The 21,760-nt window shown below is 42.6% G+C and overlaps 1 protein-coding gene and 1 long non-coding RNA gene across 3 annotated transcripts; both read left to right on the forward strand.

The window, feature by feature from the left end:
- Positions 1 to 2,102: 2,102 nt before the first annotated feature.
- On the forward strand, positions 2,103 to 4,626 carry LOC138216027 (uncharacterized). 2 transcript variants are annotated; one of them, XR_011190506.1, is made up of 4 exons: positions 2,103 to 2,207; positions 3,107 to 3,178; positions 3,580 to 3,836; positions 4,166 to 4,626. It is a non-coding gene; the product is annotated as an uncharacterized lncRNA (long non-coding RNA). The 2 variants fall into 2 exon arrangements; XR_011190505.1 differs by lacking the exon at positions 3,580 to 3,836.
- Positions 4,627 to 8,251: 3,625 nt separating this feature from the next.
- On the forward strand, positions 8,252 to 14,434 carry LOC107078544 (T-cell antigen CD7). Its single transcript, XM_015356743.2, has 4 exons — positions 8,252 to 8,406; positions 9,662 to 9,997; positions 11,020 to 11,165; positions 13,121 to 14,434. The coding sequence occupies exons 1-4, from the start codon at positions 8,316 to 8,318 to the stop codon at positions 13,199 to 13,201; spliced, it is 654 nt and encodes a 217-aa protein (XP_015212229.2). The 5' UTR covers positions 8,252 to 8,315; the 3' UTR covers positions 13,202 to 14,434.
- The last annotated feature ends 7,326 nt before the right edge of the window (positions 14,435 to 21,760 follow it).

Raw genomic sequence — 21,760 nt, forward strand, 5'->3', positions numbered from 1 at the left:
CGATAGCATTAGGAGTGTGCTCCTTCATAAAAATTGAAGAATAGGCAACTATTTCAGCCTGCCATTAGCTGACTTGTCACATCAAGTCTTCTCTTTTTTGGTGTTTTCTGAAATGAAATTCCGGTTTCGGTTCTTGATCGTGGTTGAGAATTGGACATGCTGAGATTGTCCCAGGGGGAAGTGTTGGTCTCCCAACCTTACCTACAGTTATGCAAAAACCTGTTCCTCTGCTGCTGTCACGATGCACAGTTCGCTATCACGCCCTGTTGTCCACATTGCAATACGACGGGTCTTGCGTGACCCGCTGTCGCGATGCGGCGTTACTATCGTGACACTGACATTTATAGCACACTGCCGGTATCGCGACACGCCATTACTGTTGTGACTCCCTGTTTTAGTCCGCTTGATATCGTGACACCTATCGTGATATCGCAATCCGTCTCGCTGCATACTTGAGAAGGGAAAGAGCGAACTCCGTATAGCAACATGAATTATTAACTGATCGCCGATCGCACCTGTCACACTATTGTGAACACCAGGAAATAAAAGATTTTAGTTTTCTTCCGATTTCAGAGGGGTTTCTATCTTTTATTAAAATTACTTGCTTGACGAGCTCCTGCACCTTCCTGATGTATCAGTAGTTTTCGCTCTTTATGGTATTGTATTGCTTCAGAATAAACGGTTTTAAGACTAATATCATACTTTACAATAGACGGATTGAATTCTTGGGTGAGTGAACCGTCAGCTCCATTCAGCTGCTGCCTGTTACTGGGAAATAACCTTTCCCCTAAATACATGCACATACACGCACCATTTTCACCGTTCACGATTAAGAGGCTAGTTTATTCCTTGCTTTTTTTTATAAGGATTTTGATCCCAAATACTCCTGCACACATTCTGTAATAAAATCCAGCTCGTCCATTGGCAGCAGCGTGTGCAGAATATTCCAATGGAACCTGCCGGGAGACACGAGAGAGATGAGCGCTTGACAGGGGAAAACTATCTTTTTTATGATCAGTATTTTTATTGAACCATCTATATGCAACTTAGGGCGCAACATCCAAACGTGAACATTAATTTAAAAAGCAAAACAGGTAACTCGCGGGCAAAATGTAAAACCACGACATGGATTTTATTGCTAGACTTTGTTTTTCAATACAGTAAAAACAATTTCAGCTGGGTTTTCAGACTTTGCACTATTTTCCATTAGAATAGATTCATTCGGGAGTTAAAAACCTTATTGACATTTAAAAAAATAGCATTTTTAAATAGCTTACATTTTATATGAAAACAGGAATAAAACAAATTGATGTGGTGTTGTTGTTTTTAGATCACCCAGTTTTAAGACTGACGGGGTTTTGAAAGAAACACACCTATCTGGCAAAACCTGACAAACGTATCATTGATTTAAAGAAGATTTTCCTATACAGAACAGCATTCTTCCGGTCACATGAATTATCTTTCTCATACAGTACAAGACCACAGCAACTCTCTGCGGTTCCTGTTTTGGCGCAGAGCTATTAGTCTTCTGAGCAAATTTAGCTGTCTGATTAGTCACCCTGTAAGTACCCAGTTGAGAATCTCCACACCGCCCGGGGAGCCCCGATCGTTCAAACGTGATCTCCATTCCTCGTGTACAGACAAGTTACCCCAGGGCCCATTTGGGAATGAAACAAGTCGGAGAACCTGCAGGTCTGGGGTCTCAGTCAGCACAGACTGGGGTGACTGGGGGGAAGGGGATGGGGACTCATGAGGGGAGCTTGTTTCGGAACACCTCAGGGCACCAGGGTGTAAATTAGATCATTTATGTGCCCCCCCTCACCCCCAGAATCCCTTGGGGTGGAATCTCAGCCCATGATTGTCACAGTGCTGGAACACTTAAATACGAAATAAAAATTATAGCATACTGGGTTATTTAAAAAAAAAACGATAAAAAATTATACAGTAGAATATTGAGCCATTTAGAATTGGAAAGAAAACAAATGCATTGTCACACATACTGCTGCTTCGTGATGTTTTATTACGCCATTGGGAATCTGCTCTGGTTGGATCCGAAGTCATGTGACATTCAGTGGCGAAAGCCTGGTGGGTTTCTCTGAAATGAAATTCCTGTTTCAGTTCTCTCAGTTCACCCTTCGCATCTGCTGAGATGGCAGGGAGAGCTGTGCTGGTCTGCGGCCCGCTGGGCTCTGGTATGACCCGGAAAGGTACGTACAAGAACCTTACCGATGGTACTGCAAAAAGGCTGTGTGGGAGTCGCAGAACTCATAAGAACAGCAATAAAGAAAACAACATCTATTTTGAGCATAGATGGGAAACCTGTCACATGCATTGTTGGTTTAAGAAATGGAAATATTTTCCCAGACGGAACAGCATAGTTCTCAGTTCTTATCCGTTCTCTTTCTTATCCCAGACTGTATAATTCAATGATTTACAGTGGAAACCCAACAAATCAAGCAGTCTGAGCAACTCTGCTTCACCAAAAATAACCAGAAGAAAAAGGTGTTACATTTCACTTTATAAGAAATCATCTTAATATGACAAAATATTTTAGGTGGCTAAAAGGATGTTCATTAATTTTCACTGTCAATCATCAGATGCCCAATACTGGGCTCCACAGTTAGCAAGTGCTCTTTCCTTATGAAATTATTGTGTTGGTGTTAATGTAATTGTGCTGTGGTTTAATTGTTTTGTAAACCCATCTGCTTTTACACTGTAAGTCTGGCAGCTGTCTGCTAAGCAATTAAATAATAAACTATAAATTTGATGAAGACACAGGAAAGAAATTGGGATCAGATGAAGAGCGTGGCTAATAATGGAAAAGCCAAGGCAATAAACCACAAAGGGCTATTGCCACAGTGACAACTTAAAAAAAATCTCCAAAATGTTTAAGATTGAAATATCTCTACAAAACTTCGCTGTCTATCTGAACTTCATCATATTATCGATGAAATCCAAGAACATGCTGTAAATGATACACAGAAGACAATAATCTAGTTCTTGTTTTTGCTGTAATTATTAGTAGGAGGAGCATCTGGAATGTTAGATGGGTCTATTGATTTGTAAAAACCGATCAGTTGTATTGAAGGGGTGGCTGTGTTTGTAGGTTGGTGTTCCCTCTTTCTCGTCACCTTCCTGACAGCACCTCTCTGTGCTGCAGATGGGATTTCATCACATGGTAAGTGTCGTTTAGCAACATGTTGCTCTCATCGTTACTGCCAGTAAGGAAGTACATTCCACATCCACGAAACAAAGGGTGAAGGAGGTCAAGAACGCACTTCTGTCAGTGTCTATTAATTGTATTTGGAATAGGTTTCAAGTCCAGAACTAAATCAGACTAGTACATTAGAGTTTTTACTGGCATTGCAGCTCATCCATAATCAATTTCTGTCATAACTATTTTTTAAAAAGTAAAACAAAAAGTGGTATATGTGCTACAAGAAAATACTGCAATTCATCCCTTTAGAAAATGTTGTTTGTGCATGAAACTTTAGATGTACCTTTAGGCAGATGATATAAAAAAGAATCACCCTGCCTGTGCTGTCTGCGATGCTTGAGTCTTACCCGTCTGATCCACAGCCACCCAGAGGCCTCCATACACAGAGGCGAGGCCGGGGGAGTCTGTGAGCTTCTCCTGCTCTGTCTCAGTGCCAGGTCTAGACGGCCTGTATGTGAGAAGGACGTTCACCCAGGAGGGTGAAGTGCTGTTTGTGAACAAAGACGGAATATTGACAGTACAGCCTGGGTACACTGACAGACTGATCACTACAGGAAAGCTGGAGGATGTCCATACTGGAGCTGCTACACGCAGTATCTCCCAGGCTGGGGGCCGCACGGTGCTGGACGAAGTTTATCCTTTGATTTATGCTTCGCGATTCTTCGAGCCCAAAAAAGTTCTTAGTAAATAAACTAACGATGACAACAGAATTGTAGGTATAGAATCTCACAGTCTCTGTTGGCTGAGCTTTGAGATGACGCCTGCTACTGTGTATTTACAAGTGTAACGCGTGGTATATCTGGATGACGGGGGGGTTGTGCTGGGGAGTCCCTGGATCCGTGATGCTCGTCTGATATAAAGGCCTGTCAGTGACGAGCTCAGAAAACAGCCAGGTCACATGGAGAAGGAATATCCCCACGGTGCTTACTGTTCTTTCCTGTTTTTCAGCTCCCTAACTCACGTGCCAGGAAGAGATCTCAGGTTCAAAGTGAGATGCGTGAGAAACTCTAGAATGAGGAGGGGTGACGAGCAGCAGGGGACAGGCACTTGGATCAGGCCACAGCTGGCCACCAAAACCTTCAGATTAAAATAAATCGACAGACTGTGATGTCATATTATAAGAAGGGGTGTTACCGATTTAAAAATGTTGAGTCACGGCCATCTGTTTTACATGTCTCTTAATACTAACATACTCATGTAATAATACTTTAATACATGACCATCCATAAAATGGGTGGTCATCAAATGTTCAATGGGCTTATACTGTACACTCCTTATTTAGTGATAGACAGCCAATCACCAAGAGTCCTGCTGACCCCTTGACCTCACCGAGACCACGTGTGAACAAGGGAGCAAGATGCAATCCACCAGATTTGAAATCTACCACAATAAATGCCTTAAGAATCCTGCATAGTGACTTGTGCTGTGTAGTAGTAATATTCGGCTTTAAGACCTTATCAGCTGTGTAAGAGCTCTTTAAAAAGCGCCCAGGCTTCAGCAGGCTCGGATATGGTCAGGTAAACAGCAGTCCGGCTGTTATCTCCTTACCTGGGGAGCTGTCTTTCCAGCCAGGAAGTGGTAGAATAGAAAAGGCACGTTTGCCCGGAGACCGGTGATGCACAAGCACATTATTTTTGCATAGGAGCAGTGGGAACGCCCCCCCCCCAAAAAAACTCGGCGGGTTCAAAGGTTAGCGTGCTTAAGAGGAAATTAAGAAAATCAATGTGTGTGTGTTACTGCCGTCTTGCGCCCTCTGCTTCTGTCACTCCGAGGTGCAGGGAGGCTGGGGAAGTGGCTGGACAGAGTGAACAGATCGCACACAGCTATGTGAACGCTGATAATATGCACACCCCTGTCTTATCGACTGATTTCAATAATAATCTGAGTTTTGTTTAAGAAAGCCATATACCTACAGTCAATTCCGAGTGAGGCAAAAATGGCGTAAATTTAACAGAACGTATTTTGCCTTCCCGACCTATAAAATCGACCGGGTTATAAACATCTGCTTCAGTGGTCACAATTTTCAAGGAAGACTGAAAACCCGGCTTTTGTAGATAGCTGTGAGCTGTGGTCTTCCGGCAATGGTGTACCAGTTCGGCGGTGACCAGTACGCAGGACTCTGGGACGCGGTGCGTGGAAGGGAGGAGGTTCACGCAGCGCTCCCGCAGGCCCCGCGTGGACAGAGACGGACCACATCTGCACGGAACCTCTTGAGCCCCCGCGCGCCTCGGCCAGATGTGCAGCCGGGGGACGTGCCAATCCGCCCGCGAGGGAGGCGGTGACGCGTGTTTTTGCTGTGCCCGTGGGTGCACTGCACTGTCCCGCCGGCCAGCTCGTTTCTTTCCACACATTCCGGCTGTTATTTCGACACTGTTGTTACTGGACCACAGCCACGGATACGAGAAGGCACACAAATAATCACTTTAAAAAATAAAGAGTTTTTAAATTATCTTTAAGGTACTCTTACAATTCCCAACACAAAGTATTCTCTGTCCCCCTAAATCCCACAAATCCGTGTTTTCCCCCGAGAAACACAAGTGTAGAGTCCCATTGCAATAAAAAACACATCTAATTAACAGCCAGATGTGACAGATCACATTTAAGACTTACACCTAATTTGAATACGTATTTACTTAATTTCAGTTCTCTTTAATCCCGAGGATATCTGAAATTCCCTTTCGCATACTAAAACCTCTAAGTGCATTAGATGTAATAACAGCTACTAATAAATATAGACATTAAACTTCGTTATTAATACATTACACTTTTATTAATAAAACACGTATTAATAAACTTCACTATGAATAATTGTGGGGTAACTGTATAGCAATTTGTAGTTAAATATGACAATACTTTTCAAACGACGGATGAATTAATGCATTACTAAGTAACAATAGTAATACCACTATATTCAGGAACGTTATATAAAGTTATAGGAATCTCTAGAGGGCAGCAGCTGCTGCTTTGGGTTCGTTGCATTTGGTTTTAAGGTGGCGGACTGTTTTAGCACGAAGCTGCGTCCTGGCCACGGGTAGAATTCCAGTTAGTTCGCTGCTTTTCAGTTCTATGCAATTGACCCTGTAATGACTAATGTTAAGAAACAATAGGTTTTTTTCCATGCTGAAAAAAGAAGAAAGAAAACACAACGTTTCGGCCGTGGTGCGTTCTTCAAATGTTAAAACTGATGTTCATAAATTCCTCTTACACCTGAAGAAGGCTCCACGGCCGAAACGTTGTGTTTTCTTTCTTCTTTTTTTCAGCATGGAATAAACCTGTTACTTGTTCCTTTGCAGCCTACGCGTGCTGACGCAGCTACCCACCTGAATGACTAATATTATGCGATTTACGGTGAGTATAGGTTGTGCAGCAGACATTTCACTGCAGAATTGTTTCAACGTGAACTGCGTGCAAAGTAAACAAGTCGGATTTGTCGTCAAAGCCGTCTCGAACTCCAGAGCAATAAATCTACTGGATTTAAAAGAGAAGTTTTCCCGACCCTGCTTATTTGCCCGTGTAATAATGCTGCATTACGTCACCGGAAGTTTTGTTGTCTAGTTCTAAACCACAGAACGTGGCCCTGCACCTGCCTGCGAATTTAATCTATTTTTTGATGTCAGTTGGAGGCTTTGCACGTTACTGTGTATTTTCATTGTGGTTTGAAATGCACATTTTTCGAAGCCCGGTTCTTTCTAACCCCAAAATATAAAAATAGCCGACAACTGCCACGCACTTAGTTATTTCCGAGTATGTGTCAATGATGATGCTCACATGAATAAAAATAATACATTTAATTTCTGTCCACAAGAGGGAAGTGTCGGTTTGTAGGTCTGACGAAAACGTTCTCGAATTATCGACTAATCCTATTCTCAGATTGGGATTCATGAAATATAAACTCTTTGAGACGCTGTCTAATATATCCAATACAAGTAATTTTTAAAAAAGGGGTGTTATTTATGACATTGCAACAATTTAAACGTGTTTAATATTTTAGAATTTACAAAATTACTCTAAGCGAATTTTAAAAATATTAAACACGTTTTCAAAGGACAATCTTTTCTTTCAGACTGAGTTTAAGGCATTTTAGTAACGCTTAGTACTCCCCGAAGCTAATCATCAGACATCTGAATATGTGTGATTGCTCTCTACGAAGACTCATCAAGTCTAATAAAACGACGTTTTGGACACGTATTTATGGGGTTATTATTACAGTCCAACAAATTCTTGTGAAAACCGAGTTAGCGACTTCTGATTTCATAGCATTTTACACTGCATAAAAATAAGCATCCTGTAAAATCCCAAGTTTTTGTCTTTGGCGTCAAAGAAACTTTCCGTTCGAATAGAAACATTTTGGTGAAAAAAAATACAATAACGCCGGTAATAAACACACAGAAAAGTGTCCTTCACCCCGAGTTTCAGAAGTTAGCAATGTCCCTGATGTTCCCAACTATCCCAGCATGCTCTCCTGGGGCTGACCTCTCCAGCCCCACTGCTGGTCTTCTCGGCATTACAATACACTTGTGTTTTCTTCAGTTGCAGGTTTTGGCCACAAGAGGGCAGTATGATCACGAAAATAGGGCCGTAGACCATACCTTTTCAGTCCATTGACAAAAACATCACTATTTCACCTTTGATCAAACAGAAACATTCACTTAATGTTTTGTTTCAGTGCCCAAAGTTTAAAGAATTATGCAACCATGTCACAAATAAGCTCCTGTTTAGTGTTGCATTAAATTTAAAGGAAATTAATGTACCCGAAAGAGATACCCCAAAGGTGTTTGGATATTTTGATGTTCACATTTCTTACTTCTCTCAGGCAGAAAAGTGCTGTTTCTAAATTATTTCGTTTTTTTAAACCTATCCCGACTTTGAGCGCTTTCCTCACCAATTCTGTAAACCAACATTTAAATAAAAAAGGGTCATAGGCCTATACATACATTTAAAAAAAACATATTCGCACCCTGCTGTTTTTTTTGGAGGGGGATAGAGTTGGCGAGCAAACTGACGCGACTCGAGTGTGGGTTATATTTCCTGGGCTTTGAACCGTGAAGCAGAAGGGTAACTGAAGAGTCAGCGAAGACACATCCGTCACACTGCAGGGATGGCCGTGCTTACAGCCTGGCGTATCCCGCTCCTCACCGCCTTCCTGATTCTACCTGTCTGGACTTTAGACTCAGCTATTTCATCAACTGGTAAGCTCCGTTTAATCCGCGCCACCTTCATTATCGCTTTTCCGGTTTATTGTTTAGTATAGTGTTTCTCGGACACACTCGCAAAACACTTGAAGGTAATAATAATAATAATACAAGCTTTATTTTATATAGCACTTTTAAAGGTGGCTTCTCAAAGCTTTACAGAACGACAAAAACAACAATAACAAATACACAAGATATGCACAATGAGAATACACAACGAGAGGAGACAGCTGATGAAGGGGACTGAATACACAGCAGGAGCAGAAGGGTAAAGAACAGAACCAGTTAAATAAAGTAAAAAAGACCGTTTTGAGTCTAGGTGTGAGGGAGACTCTCTGATATCCTTAACACGTCCCTGTTCTTGAAAGTGTCCTCCCTGTGGAGAAATCGCTCAGTGTAAGAGAGTTACAAAATTGAAAGCCTGTCAGTAAATGCAGTGGTCAGTGTTAAGTGAGTTTGCTGTCAATAACAGGACCTCTATCTCTAACCTCAAGCCATTCCAAAGGCTGTGTTAGATACAGTGTAAAGGAATGAAGGGAAAGCTGAGACCAGGACTGAAGCCTCAGTGTAGGGTGAAGCACTGATGTAACACAGAGCTCTCTGTGGATCGTTCGTCTTTCACATTTCTATAAACGGTCTAGATTCGGGTGTCGTTTTTGATTTTGAAATTTTGGGTGTAGTTAGTGAACCACAGATCCCAAAATACAAACGAAAATGCAAATTCAATCTTAAAAAAGATTCAGATAAAATTCAAAAACTGCCAACGCCTGGGAAAAGGGCATTTACTGCAGACAACATTAGGATGTTACATGTAGATAACAAAGACTATCAATATACACTGGGCAAAAATGAACTTTAGGAACACAAGACAGAGTGCAGAGGACAGGAATGCAAACAGCCCATCTGACCTGCTTAGGAGGCTGTGGCGAATCCATCTAAAGATCTCAGCAACATGGCTCCCACAACCCTTAGTGTAACAAAGTGCCTCTTGTTCTCAATTTTAAATGAACATCCACTTGATGTTCGCAGGATAGATGAAATTCGTATATCAATCAGCTACTAAATACCAAACAGGCTAGGTGGGTTTTTAGTCTCCTTTCACTTGTCACCGTACTTATGTCTCTTTTTGTAAATTCACAGCTTTGTTGCAGTGATTGCAGTTCATTATTTTGCTTAGGATCTGTTTTCAACTCTCTGGTACCACTACATACGGCTCTGCCTCAATCTGAAGGTTTTTCTGTCTGATCCACAGCCACCCAGAGGCCTCCTTACACAGAGGCGAGGCCGGGGGAGTCTGTGAGCTTCTCCTGCTCTGTCTCAGTGCTCGATCTAGACGGCCTGTATGTGAGAAGGAAGTTCACCCAGGAGGGTGATGTGCTGTTTGTGAACAAAGACGGAATATTGACAGTAAAGCCCGGGTACACTGACAGACTGATCACTACAGGAAAGCTGGAGGATGTCAAAGTCACATTCAAAGCACTGACAGAGGGGGACTCTGGGGTGTATGTGTGTGAGTACATCGCTCTCGATATGGATACAGCTTCGATGAAGAAACATGAAACTTCTGGTACCCTGCTTCTGGTCCGAGGTATGTGTGTGTCAGCTCTGTTTTCAGCAGTAGTAACGGCGAATAATGGCTTTGGTAGGACTGTTTTGCCCCGTGGTGTACTGGAGATAGCTAGATATTAGTTTTAATGATCTTGAAGAAATCAACATACCTGATGGCTTCACTAGCAGACACATGCTAGTAAAGATCAGTCTATTTCTTTTTAATATGGAGGTGAAAAAGGTGTGATTAAATTGTTATTGAAGTCGGTTCATAGCACTGGGGGAATTTCACACCCACAGACAACTTTACGCTTGACATTCAGATCTGAAATGCAGAAGAAAAGGCAGTCAGAAAACCAAGCCAAATAAGAAAAAAAGTGGATGTCTTGATATTAACAGTCTATTAAGTTAGATTGATCAGTCTCATATGCAAGAGTATGTTACAGGTCTCACCAATGATCCCGTTTTTATTCACCTGTACCTGATCTTTCTTACCTGGTCAGAGTTAGGACTCACTGGCACTTTAGTTCACCACAAAGGAAGAGTTTATCTCACTGATCAGTTCAACAGAGGAATAAGATTCAATATTTTAGCATGCTGCAAAAGGGTCAGATTATAGCTCATAAGCAAGATTGAACACTTATATATAATCTAGGGAGAAATAGCAACACCCCCAGTTTTGTCATATTCATTTCATGCATACATTCATACAGGATCCTTGTTACTGAGCCCAGCGAAATAAGGCCTAGCCAATCCTGGCTGCAGATTCATTGAGACCAGAAGTCATAGGTGATCCACTCGAACATGCTCCAAACTGCCATGTTGCCACCATGATTATCAGACATCTACTTGTGTCTGGGTAGTGGGGGCTGCCACACTTTCTGTCCACTAAACAAAAGTGAAAAGCACAGAAACATTTTCACTTCTGACATTATTGCATAATATGGTTATGACTATTCCCGTAGGCTGCTCTGTGCCCTCTCGGGCTGCTGTGCATGCAGCGTGCACCTGTTCACTCTGCCTGTACTGGGCCTGTGCTGAAGAGCTGTCTGTCTTGGCCAGGAGAGAGACTGCAGCAGCAGCAGCAGCCCTGCGACAAGGACGAGGCCCTGAAGTTGACCCCCACCCTGATGCTGATCACAGCGATGTCCGCCGGCTCCGTGCTCCTGCTGTGTGTGATGGGCTTCATCATCTGGCAGTGGCCCAGGGTGAGTACCCCCACACCGCCCGGGGGCCCCGGCAGTGAGGCTTAAATGTTGCCCTTGTCTTTTGCACAATTGGGCCTGGATGTTCAGAGAGCAGGTTTGCTGGGATCTGTTTGTTTAGCCTTTACCAAAAGTTCAGCTAAGATACAATAAAGTGACTTGCTTTAGCAGCTCCAGTCACTTACACTACATAACCAAAGACAGGACCAACACCCATAAGGAGGACACCACAGATCAATGCCCCCTTCTTATCAAAGGACAGGACTTGGAGCAGTTTGATTTATGCTATATATCAAAGGACAGAGCAAATAGCCATAACAAACCTGTGAAACCAAACTTCTTTCTGAGCCCATGCCGTATATAAGGATTGAAAACTCTTTGCAGGGTGTCTTTTCTGCGAGTCAGACCCAGCATGCATTGCTGCCCTTATTGAGGCTCAATAAAACTGATTCTGCACAAGACTGTGCCCTCCTCCTCCTCTGATGAAGAATTTCCCACAACAACACACCCCTTATTACATCTTTAGATGTATCACCCTCACAAACATTCTCTCACGCGTTTCAGGTGCACTCAAGGTGCACGTGGAGGGGAGGGCTGTGTGGTGACACGCTTTGGCTGACAAGAGGCTGACCAGACATGTTGTTTTTTTTATGTGGGCCTTCAAGAAGGAGTCACGTACACCATGCATCATGAACTCCTCAGGCCCAGATTCATTTTTTCGGAGCTGGAAGGCTCTGGCTCTGCATGGTTTTGGTCCCGCCTCCTCTCTGAACAACCTAATTGAGCTTAAACAGGACCAGTGGGACGCTTTCTGAAGGTCTTCAGCTGTTGGCAATTTACAAAGATCTAGGAAAAAACAACTTTTAGGTTCTGTGCTCAAGGACCAAGGGGAAAGCTTGTGCACCTGTACTCTCTTCCCAGTGTCATCTAGTCCTGGTTCTGAAAGGCTACGGCCAGCTGTGTCTACAGGACGTCTCGGATTCCAGCATCCAAGGTTGTTAAATTAGTCCAGTTAAACCAACAATGGGCTGATGTGGCTGGTTAAGAGAGCTGACATGGACTGAAAACCTTCAGACACTGGCCCACCGGAGCCAGGATGGGACATCCAAGCTTTACGTTCTAACTGGTAAAGATAGATTAAAGACACGATGAATTTCTCTTAGGACAGCATGGTGCACAGTGGCTTGTACTGCTGCCTCATGGTCTATCAGCACTGGGGCCCTGGGTTCAATTCCAGACCTGGGGTGCTGTCTGCATGGCGTTTGTGTGTTCTCTCCACGTTGGCATGAGTTTTGGTCCTCTGTGCGGCTGCTCTGGTTGCCTACCACAGTCCATTGGGAAGATGAACATACAGGTTAATTATTAGGTTACTTTGGGGAAAATTGGCCCCGATATGAGACTGTGCACTGGCATAGACTGGCGTCCGGGTGTAACCTGCCTTGTGCCTGTTGCTTACTGGGATAGACTCTGTCTCCCTTTCGACCCTGTACTAGATAAAGCAGTTAGGAAGTGGGTGAACTGATAAATGGATGGATGGATTTCTCTTCAAATCACCACCATTAGACTTGACAACTTCTTCATATTCTTCAGCTCCCTATCAACAACAGAGCAGCTGGTCAGCTTTTTAATACAAATTTGTAAGACTGAACGAGAAGTTATCTTCTTTAATCTGGCGAAACAAACATTACATCAATTCTGGTAAAGCGCTCTTTGAAAATAGATAAGACAGCATATTCAGAGAAATGTGATGCAAAGCCTGATAAGGCAAAAAGCTTCCATTCTGCACAGATTGTAATGTCTGTGGGCACATTTGTGCAAGGAAGCAGATTTATGTCAACGCTGATAAAAAGTTCACTTCCGACGCTCAGACGAAAAGTATTTTCACATTATGTGTTTTGTGGGTAACAGCTGCAAAAATCAAAATAATTAATATTGTTTTGTTTTGTTTTTTCTTTCAGTTAAAGAAGTTCTTTGCGAAGCAGAGATCTCAGAGCCGACGACAAAATGATACAGTGTATGAGGACATGCGCAAGCATTAGAATGAGGGCAGTCTGGTTGTTGTTTTTCTTTCAAAAACAATACTTTTTGGTCAGCAGTGGTCCTTCTATTTATGTACAACATTTATAGGCTGTAATAACAAAAATGTTATTGTTTATAGAGTAATGGCTTAAGAATGCTAAAAGCATTCTATGTTAAAGTTACCTCAGTAGCATGAATTGCTCTGCAGTTTTTCCATTGTGTACCATAGGCAAACCTGTTCTCCTCTCGACTTGTTTCCTGACGCACAGATATAACAAGATCGTAGAAATTAATTCCAAGCACAATTTATCCTTGCCATTTTTTAAATGTGTGAATTTATCATTTTTGAATATTTCAAAAACAGCACACTGTTTATTTTTGTACGTACCAAGGGGGAGATGTGGTTTGTGATAAGGCTGGTGGAAATACATCTAAGACCGTAAGAGTCTTGTTTTAGTGTTATATGTATAGCTTCCTGCCCATTGAAAAGGGGTATCTTTATTTTGTGTATTTATGTAGACTGAGGCACCACGCTTCACAGCACTGACAGGACGCTGTGGTTTTAAAACTGGCAGGGTTCCAGTCTATCCTTGCTGCTCAGATTGTAAGGCTTGGCATATAGATCCTGTATATTTGCAGCTGTGAGGAATGTGTTTTATTGGTTAATGAGTTGTCGCTTAGCTCGCTCCTTCTGTGTCCAGTTCATCTGTAGCTCTGACCTGCTGGACGTAACTCCGGTCAAAACTAACACGGAACACGTGTGCCGGGAGACCCGGAGGTCACCCGGTGACCCACAAGGGGAATGAGGTTTAGTGAGTCTTTACAGCCTCGCGGGCAGCACGTCGAAAAGCAAAAGACAAATGCTTGTGAACGAGCCGGTGTCTTATGTACCTCCTGGCTACAGATCATGCCCACACCTCTGCAATGAGCCACAGAACATTACAATGAGTTGTCTGAAACAAGTCCCATCAGTTCTGCTTATCGCAGCACCTACCTCTTTCACTACCCCACTGACATGTCTGCTGGTAAGGAGGAGCAGCACTGGCTCAGTCCTTTGTAACATTTTTGATTACAATAAAAAGGTTTTCATTCGTGACTGTGACTTAAAAATAAACATTCTTCACATTTAAGGTTACATCACCAAGAGGGCTTTTGCTAAGTATTGCTCAGTTTTGTAAGCTAAATTAAATATGTTTTAATACAAGTTTAATTGAAAAAAAATAATGTTTAATAAAAACAATGTTAAAAATGTTCATGTTTCGTGTTTTTTTTTCTGAGTCAGCGGGTTTAAACGTATATTTTCTTTGCAAGAAAACAGCTAAAAACTTGACAAGATAAATGTGGGAGCCACATCCTCCAGAAATTTACTTTTGTGATTCTCCCTCAGTTAAAAGTGATGACTGCTTATGTGGTAAATCTGGAAATTTAAAGCCACTAACGTTTCCTTCCTTTCGCTGCTGAGTTGCCCTATCTTGTGGAAAAAAACTACTTTTTATCATTTTCTGAAGTGCTTTATAGGAAAATTTACGCATTTTGGTTCTTAAAATAGTTCACTCGAACATTCTCACATTAGAAGTTAGCAATAGTTCTCTTCTAAAGACTCGTTTTTCTTTAACCAGGTTTTTCATCAGTACAATGAGCAGATCTTCGGGTTTCTGAACATAACTTACAGTAAACAGCAGTTTTCTACGTACATTTCACCTCTGAAGGTTTCTTTTGGAGACCTTTATGCGAAATGATGTCATTTTTCTCATTGTTTTTCATTTTTATTCTGTTTTACCGGAATGTATGTGGGATGAGTCAATTAAAGCTTGTTTTTTTTACACCTCCTTCTGAAGGTAAAGATCTCATTCGTACAAACAAAAATCACAGCTTAGACAGTACTGTGGGCAGCAGCCTTCTTGGTTTTACACAGTGGAAACTTTGAAGACAGTGAAAATAACCATCCCCGAAAATAAAGAAAAATAATGGAGAAAGTTCCGTTTCCTGGAGCGGGGGAGAAAGGGTTTAAATGTTTTTGATTAGGTCTTTGCTGAACGATCACTTACCAAAGTGGCATCGGTTACAATTACGTTGTTTCTTTTTGTCTCTTTTCAGCATGGAATAACCCTTTTACTTGATCGTATCCATATAGTTCTCTACCTCTGATTTATTTCCAAATTAATCTTCAATGATATACTCTTGTGGACGGCGGGTTGTGGACGGCGGGTTGTGGCATAGTGTATCTTGTTGAGCTAGTTCACCGATTTATTTATTCTGTGTTTCCTGCATGGAAGACGCAATACACATCGAGAGCTACTTCTAATCGAATTTATTAAGGCCCGTAAACTAGTGTGCAGGGTATCGGCGAAACCGTGTGTCAGGTGTATGTGTACAAATATCTCAGAAATGTGAGGTACATATTCTATAACCGGACCAGAAAAAGAAAGATCATTCTGCTCTCAGATGTCTGCAGCTTGGTGTATGTGGCTGGGGGTGTATTTTATTGTCCCCAAGGGAAATAGCAAGCAAGACCTGAGGGATCCAACGCAGATAAGCTTAGACATGCAGTATGACTAGATTGGGTTGCTTGTTGTTTTTCTATTCAGGGGACATTGCATGAGTTTGCCGATCTGCACTCCGTGGGCTTTGCGGAGGTCTCAGGAGAAACAAGAGCGGACCAGGTTGCTTGAGCGAGAAATTGCGTACACTTCCTGTGCGTGCAGCGATAAAGATTTAAAACCATACAGATGTCTGGACCCCCATTGCGAGGCTGAATCCCTTTAGAACGGCCAACTTGAACTTGAACTTGAACTTTATTGCCATATGTTACCGGTACTGGTACAATGGAATTCTTACTTACAGAAAGTCTCTCGATTGTAAAACAAGTGTAAAACACAAGACAAAAAGCAAACAGTGCATCAAGACAATGTACAAACAAACAATAGACATGTGCAAGTAAACATGTAGACCGTTTGAATGTAAACAATACAGACGTGTAAACAATGACTGGAGATGTGCAACAGATCAGAAATCATAAAGAGGTAGATGGTGATGGTGTAGGTGTGGTCCGAGAGGGATGGCTAAATGTGTTCGCCAGTCTCACTGCTTGTGGATAGAAGCTATTGAGGAATCTAGTGGTCATTTATGAGAGGCTTGAGAAGTGCCAAGTGCGCTTCTCAAGGCTAAAAGCACATGTGAAGGGCAGATGACACAGGGAGGGAGGAGGGGTGCTGTAACCACACCCAGGCTCTTGCCTGGCCACCCGCCAAACCTGTAGTGTTTCAGCGGTGTTCACTCTGCTTTAACCACAGTAAATCACTCTGCACTTCATTAGCCAGAGATCCCCAATCCTGATCATGGAGGGCCAGTGTGTCTGCTGGGCTCTTCACCACCTCTGCCAGCTCACTGACACTGTTTAATAAGGAAGTTGTTCACTGCGGCCGGGGAGGGACAGCAACATGACAACATGAACACCATCATCACCAAACAGGCTACATGACCTGAGCTCAAAGGCCTCCTTTCACGCTCACCTCACCCTGCCCCTGGGTCCACTCCTCTCTGACTGGGGTTCGAGGCTCCTCGCCCTGTGGCCAGGAGGCTGCCCGTTAACCAAGAGGGTTGAGCCCCACTTTTCTCCCCAGGTATGTATTCCAAGCATTCACAAAGCGTTCAGCCCTTGGGCGTTGCTGTCCTCAGTGAACTGATGTTAATGACCAGAGCAGGTGAGAGGGGGTGTCCAGATGAAGGGAGAGAAGAGTGGAAATCTGAAACCTGCAAAGGAATGAGGGGCTTGTAAAAAAATCGCTCTGTTGTTGAGAGCAAGGGGGAAGGTGTGATCCAAGTTTCAGGGTAATCTTGGCTCCTGATATCTTTCTGAAGAGCTTTGGGGATGTCTTTCAGGGTCTTTGCAGTTTGGCCAATGTCAATGATAAAATGTCACCTGGATACATACACTCGCTGCTCTCTGCTCTTGAAATGGCCAGGGGGGTCTGTGCATATGTGGGAGAACCCTGCAGCTTCTGTGGCCTGCTGTGGATGGTGACTATGGGCAGTAAAGGGAACATACTATTTCTGGACTTGTTTTGTGGGGTTCCCCTCATTTTTCCTATAATTCCAACATGCTTGCTCAGTTTTTATTTTACCACAGTGGGCTTCAAGGAAGTGATAGGGTGCTACAGCAGATGTTTCGTATACCAGCTAATGCAACATGCTGATTTTATCATCATGGTATTCCTGAGGTCCAGTAAAGAACAGTGGGGTCATGTTAAGGTCATGGCAGGGGTCATCGGCCTTGTAAAAGTGTACAGACTCACAGCCAGCTCCACGTGGACAGCGTTCCCTTAGGGCCGGCCCGAGGAGCTTGCACAGCTCATCTGTTTGGCTGGGAGGTTTTAATGCACTCTTGAAACCTGCTGTATTGTTTATTGTGGTTTTTGAAGAACCTCAAAGTTAGCAAGTTTGCTTCTCAAGACACGAACGCTGCTGGGGGCTGAGGAGGAAACGGAAGTCATTTTAAAAGGTCAAGACTGTTCCGTGCTGCTGACACAAAGGTTGTGTCTGCTGCTGAGCCTGAAAAGAGCATAATGGTTAGGAATGAGAGGAGTAGGAGGACGAACGATGGCCCACCTCACTCGTAGTAAATAGTTGGGAGTTAGTAGCTCATCAATCCAAGGATCCTGTCCTTGAAGAAAGCCTCCCACACTCCCACAACTCTTTGTGTAAAGTAGTGCCTGCTGTTCTCGGTTTTTAAAGCACTAGTTTCTTACTACTTGTGTCCTCTAGTTTGAGTTTCGATGTTGTTGACGTCCATGTACAGTAGTTGACGGTTTCAGGGCTTTTAAGGATTCTGAGCACTTGAATCAGGTTCCTCAGTAGTCTTTGCTCTTGGCAGTGCTGTGTCACCGTACTGTTCCCAGTGTAGACACAGCACCTGGAGTGAGTCACTGTAATACAATGAGATATTCTGAACATTTAAAATAGGATCAATAATCACTAAAGCTTCTGGATCATTTGTACCTTTTTCAGCCCCGTCTTGTATTTTGTATGTGCAGAACCGTGGAAACCATTCACAAAAAGGCTTTACACCTTGATGTGGGACAAAACCTGGTTTCAGATTGTCACAAATTATCAATCATCCTCTAGTTTTCACACTTTTGGAAGAGCAAAAAAACAACATCTTGGGATTTTGGTCTAATGTCGCAAATCCACACTGAACAGAATGTCAAGCAAACCAGGGCAGTAAATGTTTACAGATTGAACACATCTGTGGTTTTTTAAAAAAGCACAGTTCCTTCCTTTTTTGGCTTTTTACTGTATGTTTGTACTGCTCAGTCAGACGGTGGTTTTAATGTTTCCCATGTAGTGTCGGGAAGGCACTGTGGCACCTATATCAAAATCCTAGTCAGATACAGCCTTGAAGGCACATTTCAAATCTAGGGATGTATCTCCCATCCATAATAATGGTGTCATGATTGTAGTCCCTCCCCCTTAAGGGCGCTCCAGCTCGTTCACTTTTGAGTTGATTTTGTGCACCTGCTCCCTGTTCCTGCCTCCCTACAAAAGCCAGACGCTCACACTGTTCTGGGCTCTGCATTGGTTTCCCGGCCGAGTCCGGGACCTGGAGCGCCTGGTTCTGTTCCCCCCCGACCCCTCACCGGATCCCGCTCCGGCTTTTAACTTCGTCTTGTTTGCCTTTGATCACTCGGCTCTGGACATCTGCCTCCCCATGGATTTCCCTTTGGACTCCCTTTGGACTGTTCGCCCTGGACCCCCCCCCGTTCCTCCTCCAGCCCAGTTCCTTGTCTCCCCCCTGTGTGTGTTCACTCCCTTCCGGATTGTGTCGTCTGCACAGGGTCCTGAAAGACACTTCGTGACAAATGGCTTTAGACACCCGTAACAATTGCTACTGTCTATAAATTAAGTTTTATCTCCATTTAAATATTTACATAATTTCTAAATATTCACTGAAATAATATAATTGTGAAACAGTAGTTTTGTGTTGTTTCATGTAAAACTGGTTCACATTTTTAGACTTAAAAAAAAACATGTATTGCTTCAAAGTCATGCCAACACTATAAAATATTTTTCAATATTTCGAATTATTCCAAAGTTCATATGTAGAGTTTCTTTGTATTTCAGGCACCCAGAGCAACTGCTATAACTACCTTTTGAAAATGTCTATCCTCTTCCTTGTTATAATTACTGGGATTATTATAATTCTCCTGTTTTGGGGGGGATTATTTATATGGAGTCTTGTACTGTGTATCAGTAAGATTTGCAGTATAAGACATGGTGTCATGAATCTTATTGAACTGGTATAGCAGATGGCAACACCGGAGCTATTTCTTAAAAAATACTTTCACAAAAGCCCATGTGATGTGTTCACTAAAAGCTGCATTATTATAGATGTCTGTGACAGCAGTGAATCTGAAGGTTATTAGGCCAACTCAATTACATGACTGGGATTTCTGAGCTATCCAGTCTGGCAGTTCATTAGAAACATTAGGATGCACTTATATAGTTTGTTATTTCTCAGCTCATTATTGTGCATTTGGCAGATTGCACAGCTAGATCATTGACTAATTTCAGAGCTTTACACTCAGTTTGTTATGAGGATATATACTGCTTATGCACTGTGTTTTTTCTGTTCAAATGCCATTGTGATAATGGACCAAAAGTGACTGACATGTCAGTGTTTAACCAGCCAGGCAACATGCTGATTTGTAATGACAGCGGCTGCAGAATTACAGATGGAGCACAGGACAATGAGATCCACATACGACAAACACTCTTGTAACTGCACTGCTGTGGGCGCGTAGTGACACAGCTTTTTATTTTCTTTGCTGCTCAAAACAGTTCCAGACAAATGCTTTTGGATAATATAGCACCTCCTACTACAAGAGCAGACGTAACAGTGCAAAGCAGCCTGTTATAGTACAGACAGCGCTGCGTCAAGCAGGACATGTTATGTAACTGAGATAAACATCACCCTAATGGGGCAAATTATAACTTAAAAAAAACATAATTGCAAGTCCTGCCAGATGTTTTTCTAAACTTTTTTACAACAACAAATGTTTGCTGTAACTTCGCATTTGGCTGCTGAAAAGATACTGGACTGTCTTCTGCGGTTTCGAGGTGTTGTTTGTTAGACACTAACACCTTTTTGTGCTGCTGTCTTTCTCTGGCGGAGCCACCGTGGAGTGGATATTCAGGTTAGGGCTTTGCTGAAAGGCGATAATTTCACATCCACAACCTGTGAACAGCAGTTGCAGCTTCTTTACACCTTCTAACATCTTGGTCGTTCTAAATGTTTTGCCATTTGCTAAAGATAAACAAGGATTTAAACAAAACGCAACTTCTACATGTCCACTAGCACAGAAATTAAAGGGCTGTGTTTGTGTTTTTTAGTATTAAAATGAAAAGTAAACTGAAAACACTGATTTAGATTCACCAAAGCTGACGGATGAACCAATGCCTGGGCTTCAAATCTGACAGGAGGGCTCGGCTTACTTTACTTCTTTGGTCGAACGTCTTTAGGGAATCTCTGTGTAAATATTATATGCCAATTACAGGGTTTTTTCCCAGTGATGTCTATTAATGATTAATGAATAAGCAAATCATTGATTGATTGATTGATTCATTAATTGGATTACCACTTTTCATCCCCACGTATTGTAAGAGAGGGGGCTGACTTTGTACATCACTGAAGTGCAGCCCCACCTGGTGAGACACTGCAGCCATTCTGCAACAGCAGAGCAGGTGGAGGAGAGAAGAACAATTCAGCAATTCAGCGAAGGGGGAACTCCTAGGCAGGTGAGGCCGTGCAAGCCCAAATACCACTTCTACATTGTATCCAAAGGACGACACCTCCTACAGCACAGGGCCCCCAGTCTCAGCACCACCCGTTGGCCCACCTACCCCACCGACAGCAGTGAGCTGGAGTTCTCCCAGGGACCTGGAATCAGCTTCTGGCGGCTGACAGCAGAAGGCTCCAAAGAGTTTGCGCAGCTGTTGAATTCATAGCTCAGTCACTGCGAAAACTTCTTCAAAATGCTTTCATTTGATTAAGTACATGTTCGCATATAGACTCACGCTTGCATATAGACTCACGCTCCATGCATTCTTATTTTATAAATACATTTATTTTAAAACGCATTTATTTATACACATTTATTTATGAATTCATGAGCACACCTCCATGCAACTCCCATGAGATTCTGCAACGACACTAAAAAAGAACCCCAGTTTTAATAGGTTGTATGTTGTTTTTTTGTGGTTATTTCTACATGCTGGTTTTACACAGGTCACGTCCTTAACTTTACCGCTGTAAAACTCTGTGAGGGATATTTGTTTTCAGGTTTTACCACAACATCTGCACAACAGGCATTGGTTGAAACATTTCTCTGAAAAGTTAAAATAAATTGGTTAACTGACACAAGAGAAATATAGTAATACTTCAGACATATCTGTTTCCAAGAATGATAAAACAGCACACGTGTTCATTACAGCTGAACTTTAGTTTTGCTTTGAACGAACTCTTCTCTAAAGAACGGCCTTAGGCAAAGATGACACAAATAAGACGTAATACCAGCAATTAC

This window comes from Lepisosteus oculatus, chromosome 9, assembly GCF_040954835.1.
Source record: "Lepisosteus oculatus isolate fLepOcu1 chromosome 9, fLepOcu1.hap2, whole genome shotgun sequence".
NCBI classification, from domain to species: Eukaryota; Metazoa; Chordata; class Actinopteri; order Semionotiformes; family Lepisosteidae; genus Lepisosteus; species Lepisosteus oculatus.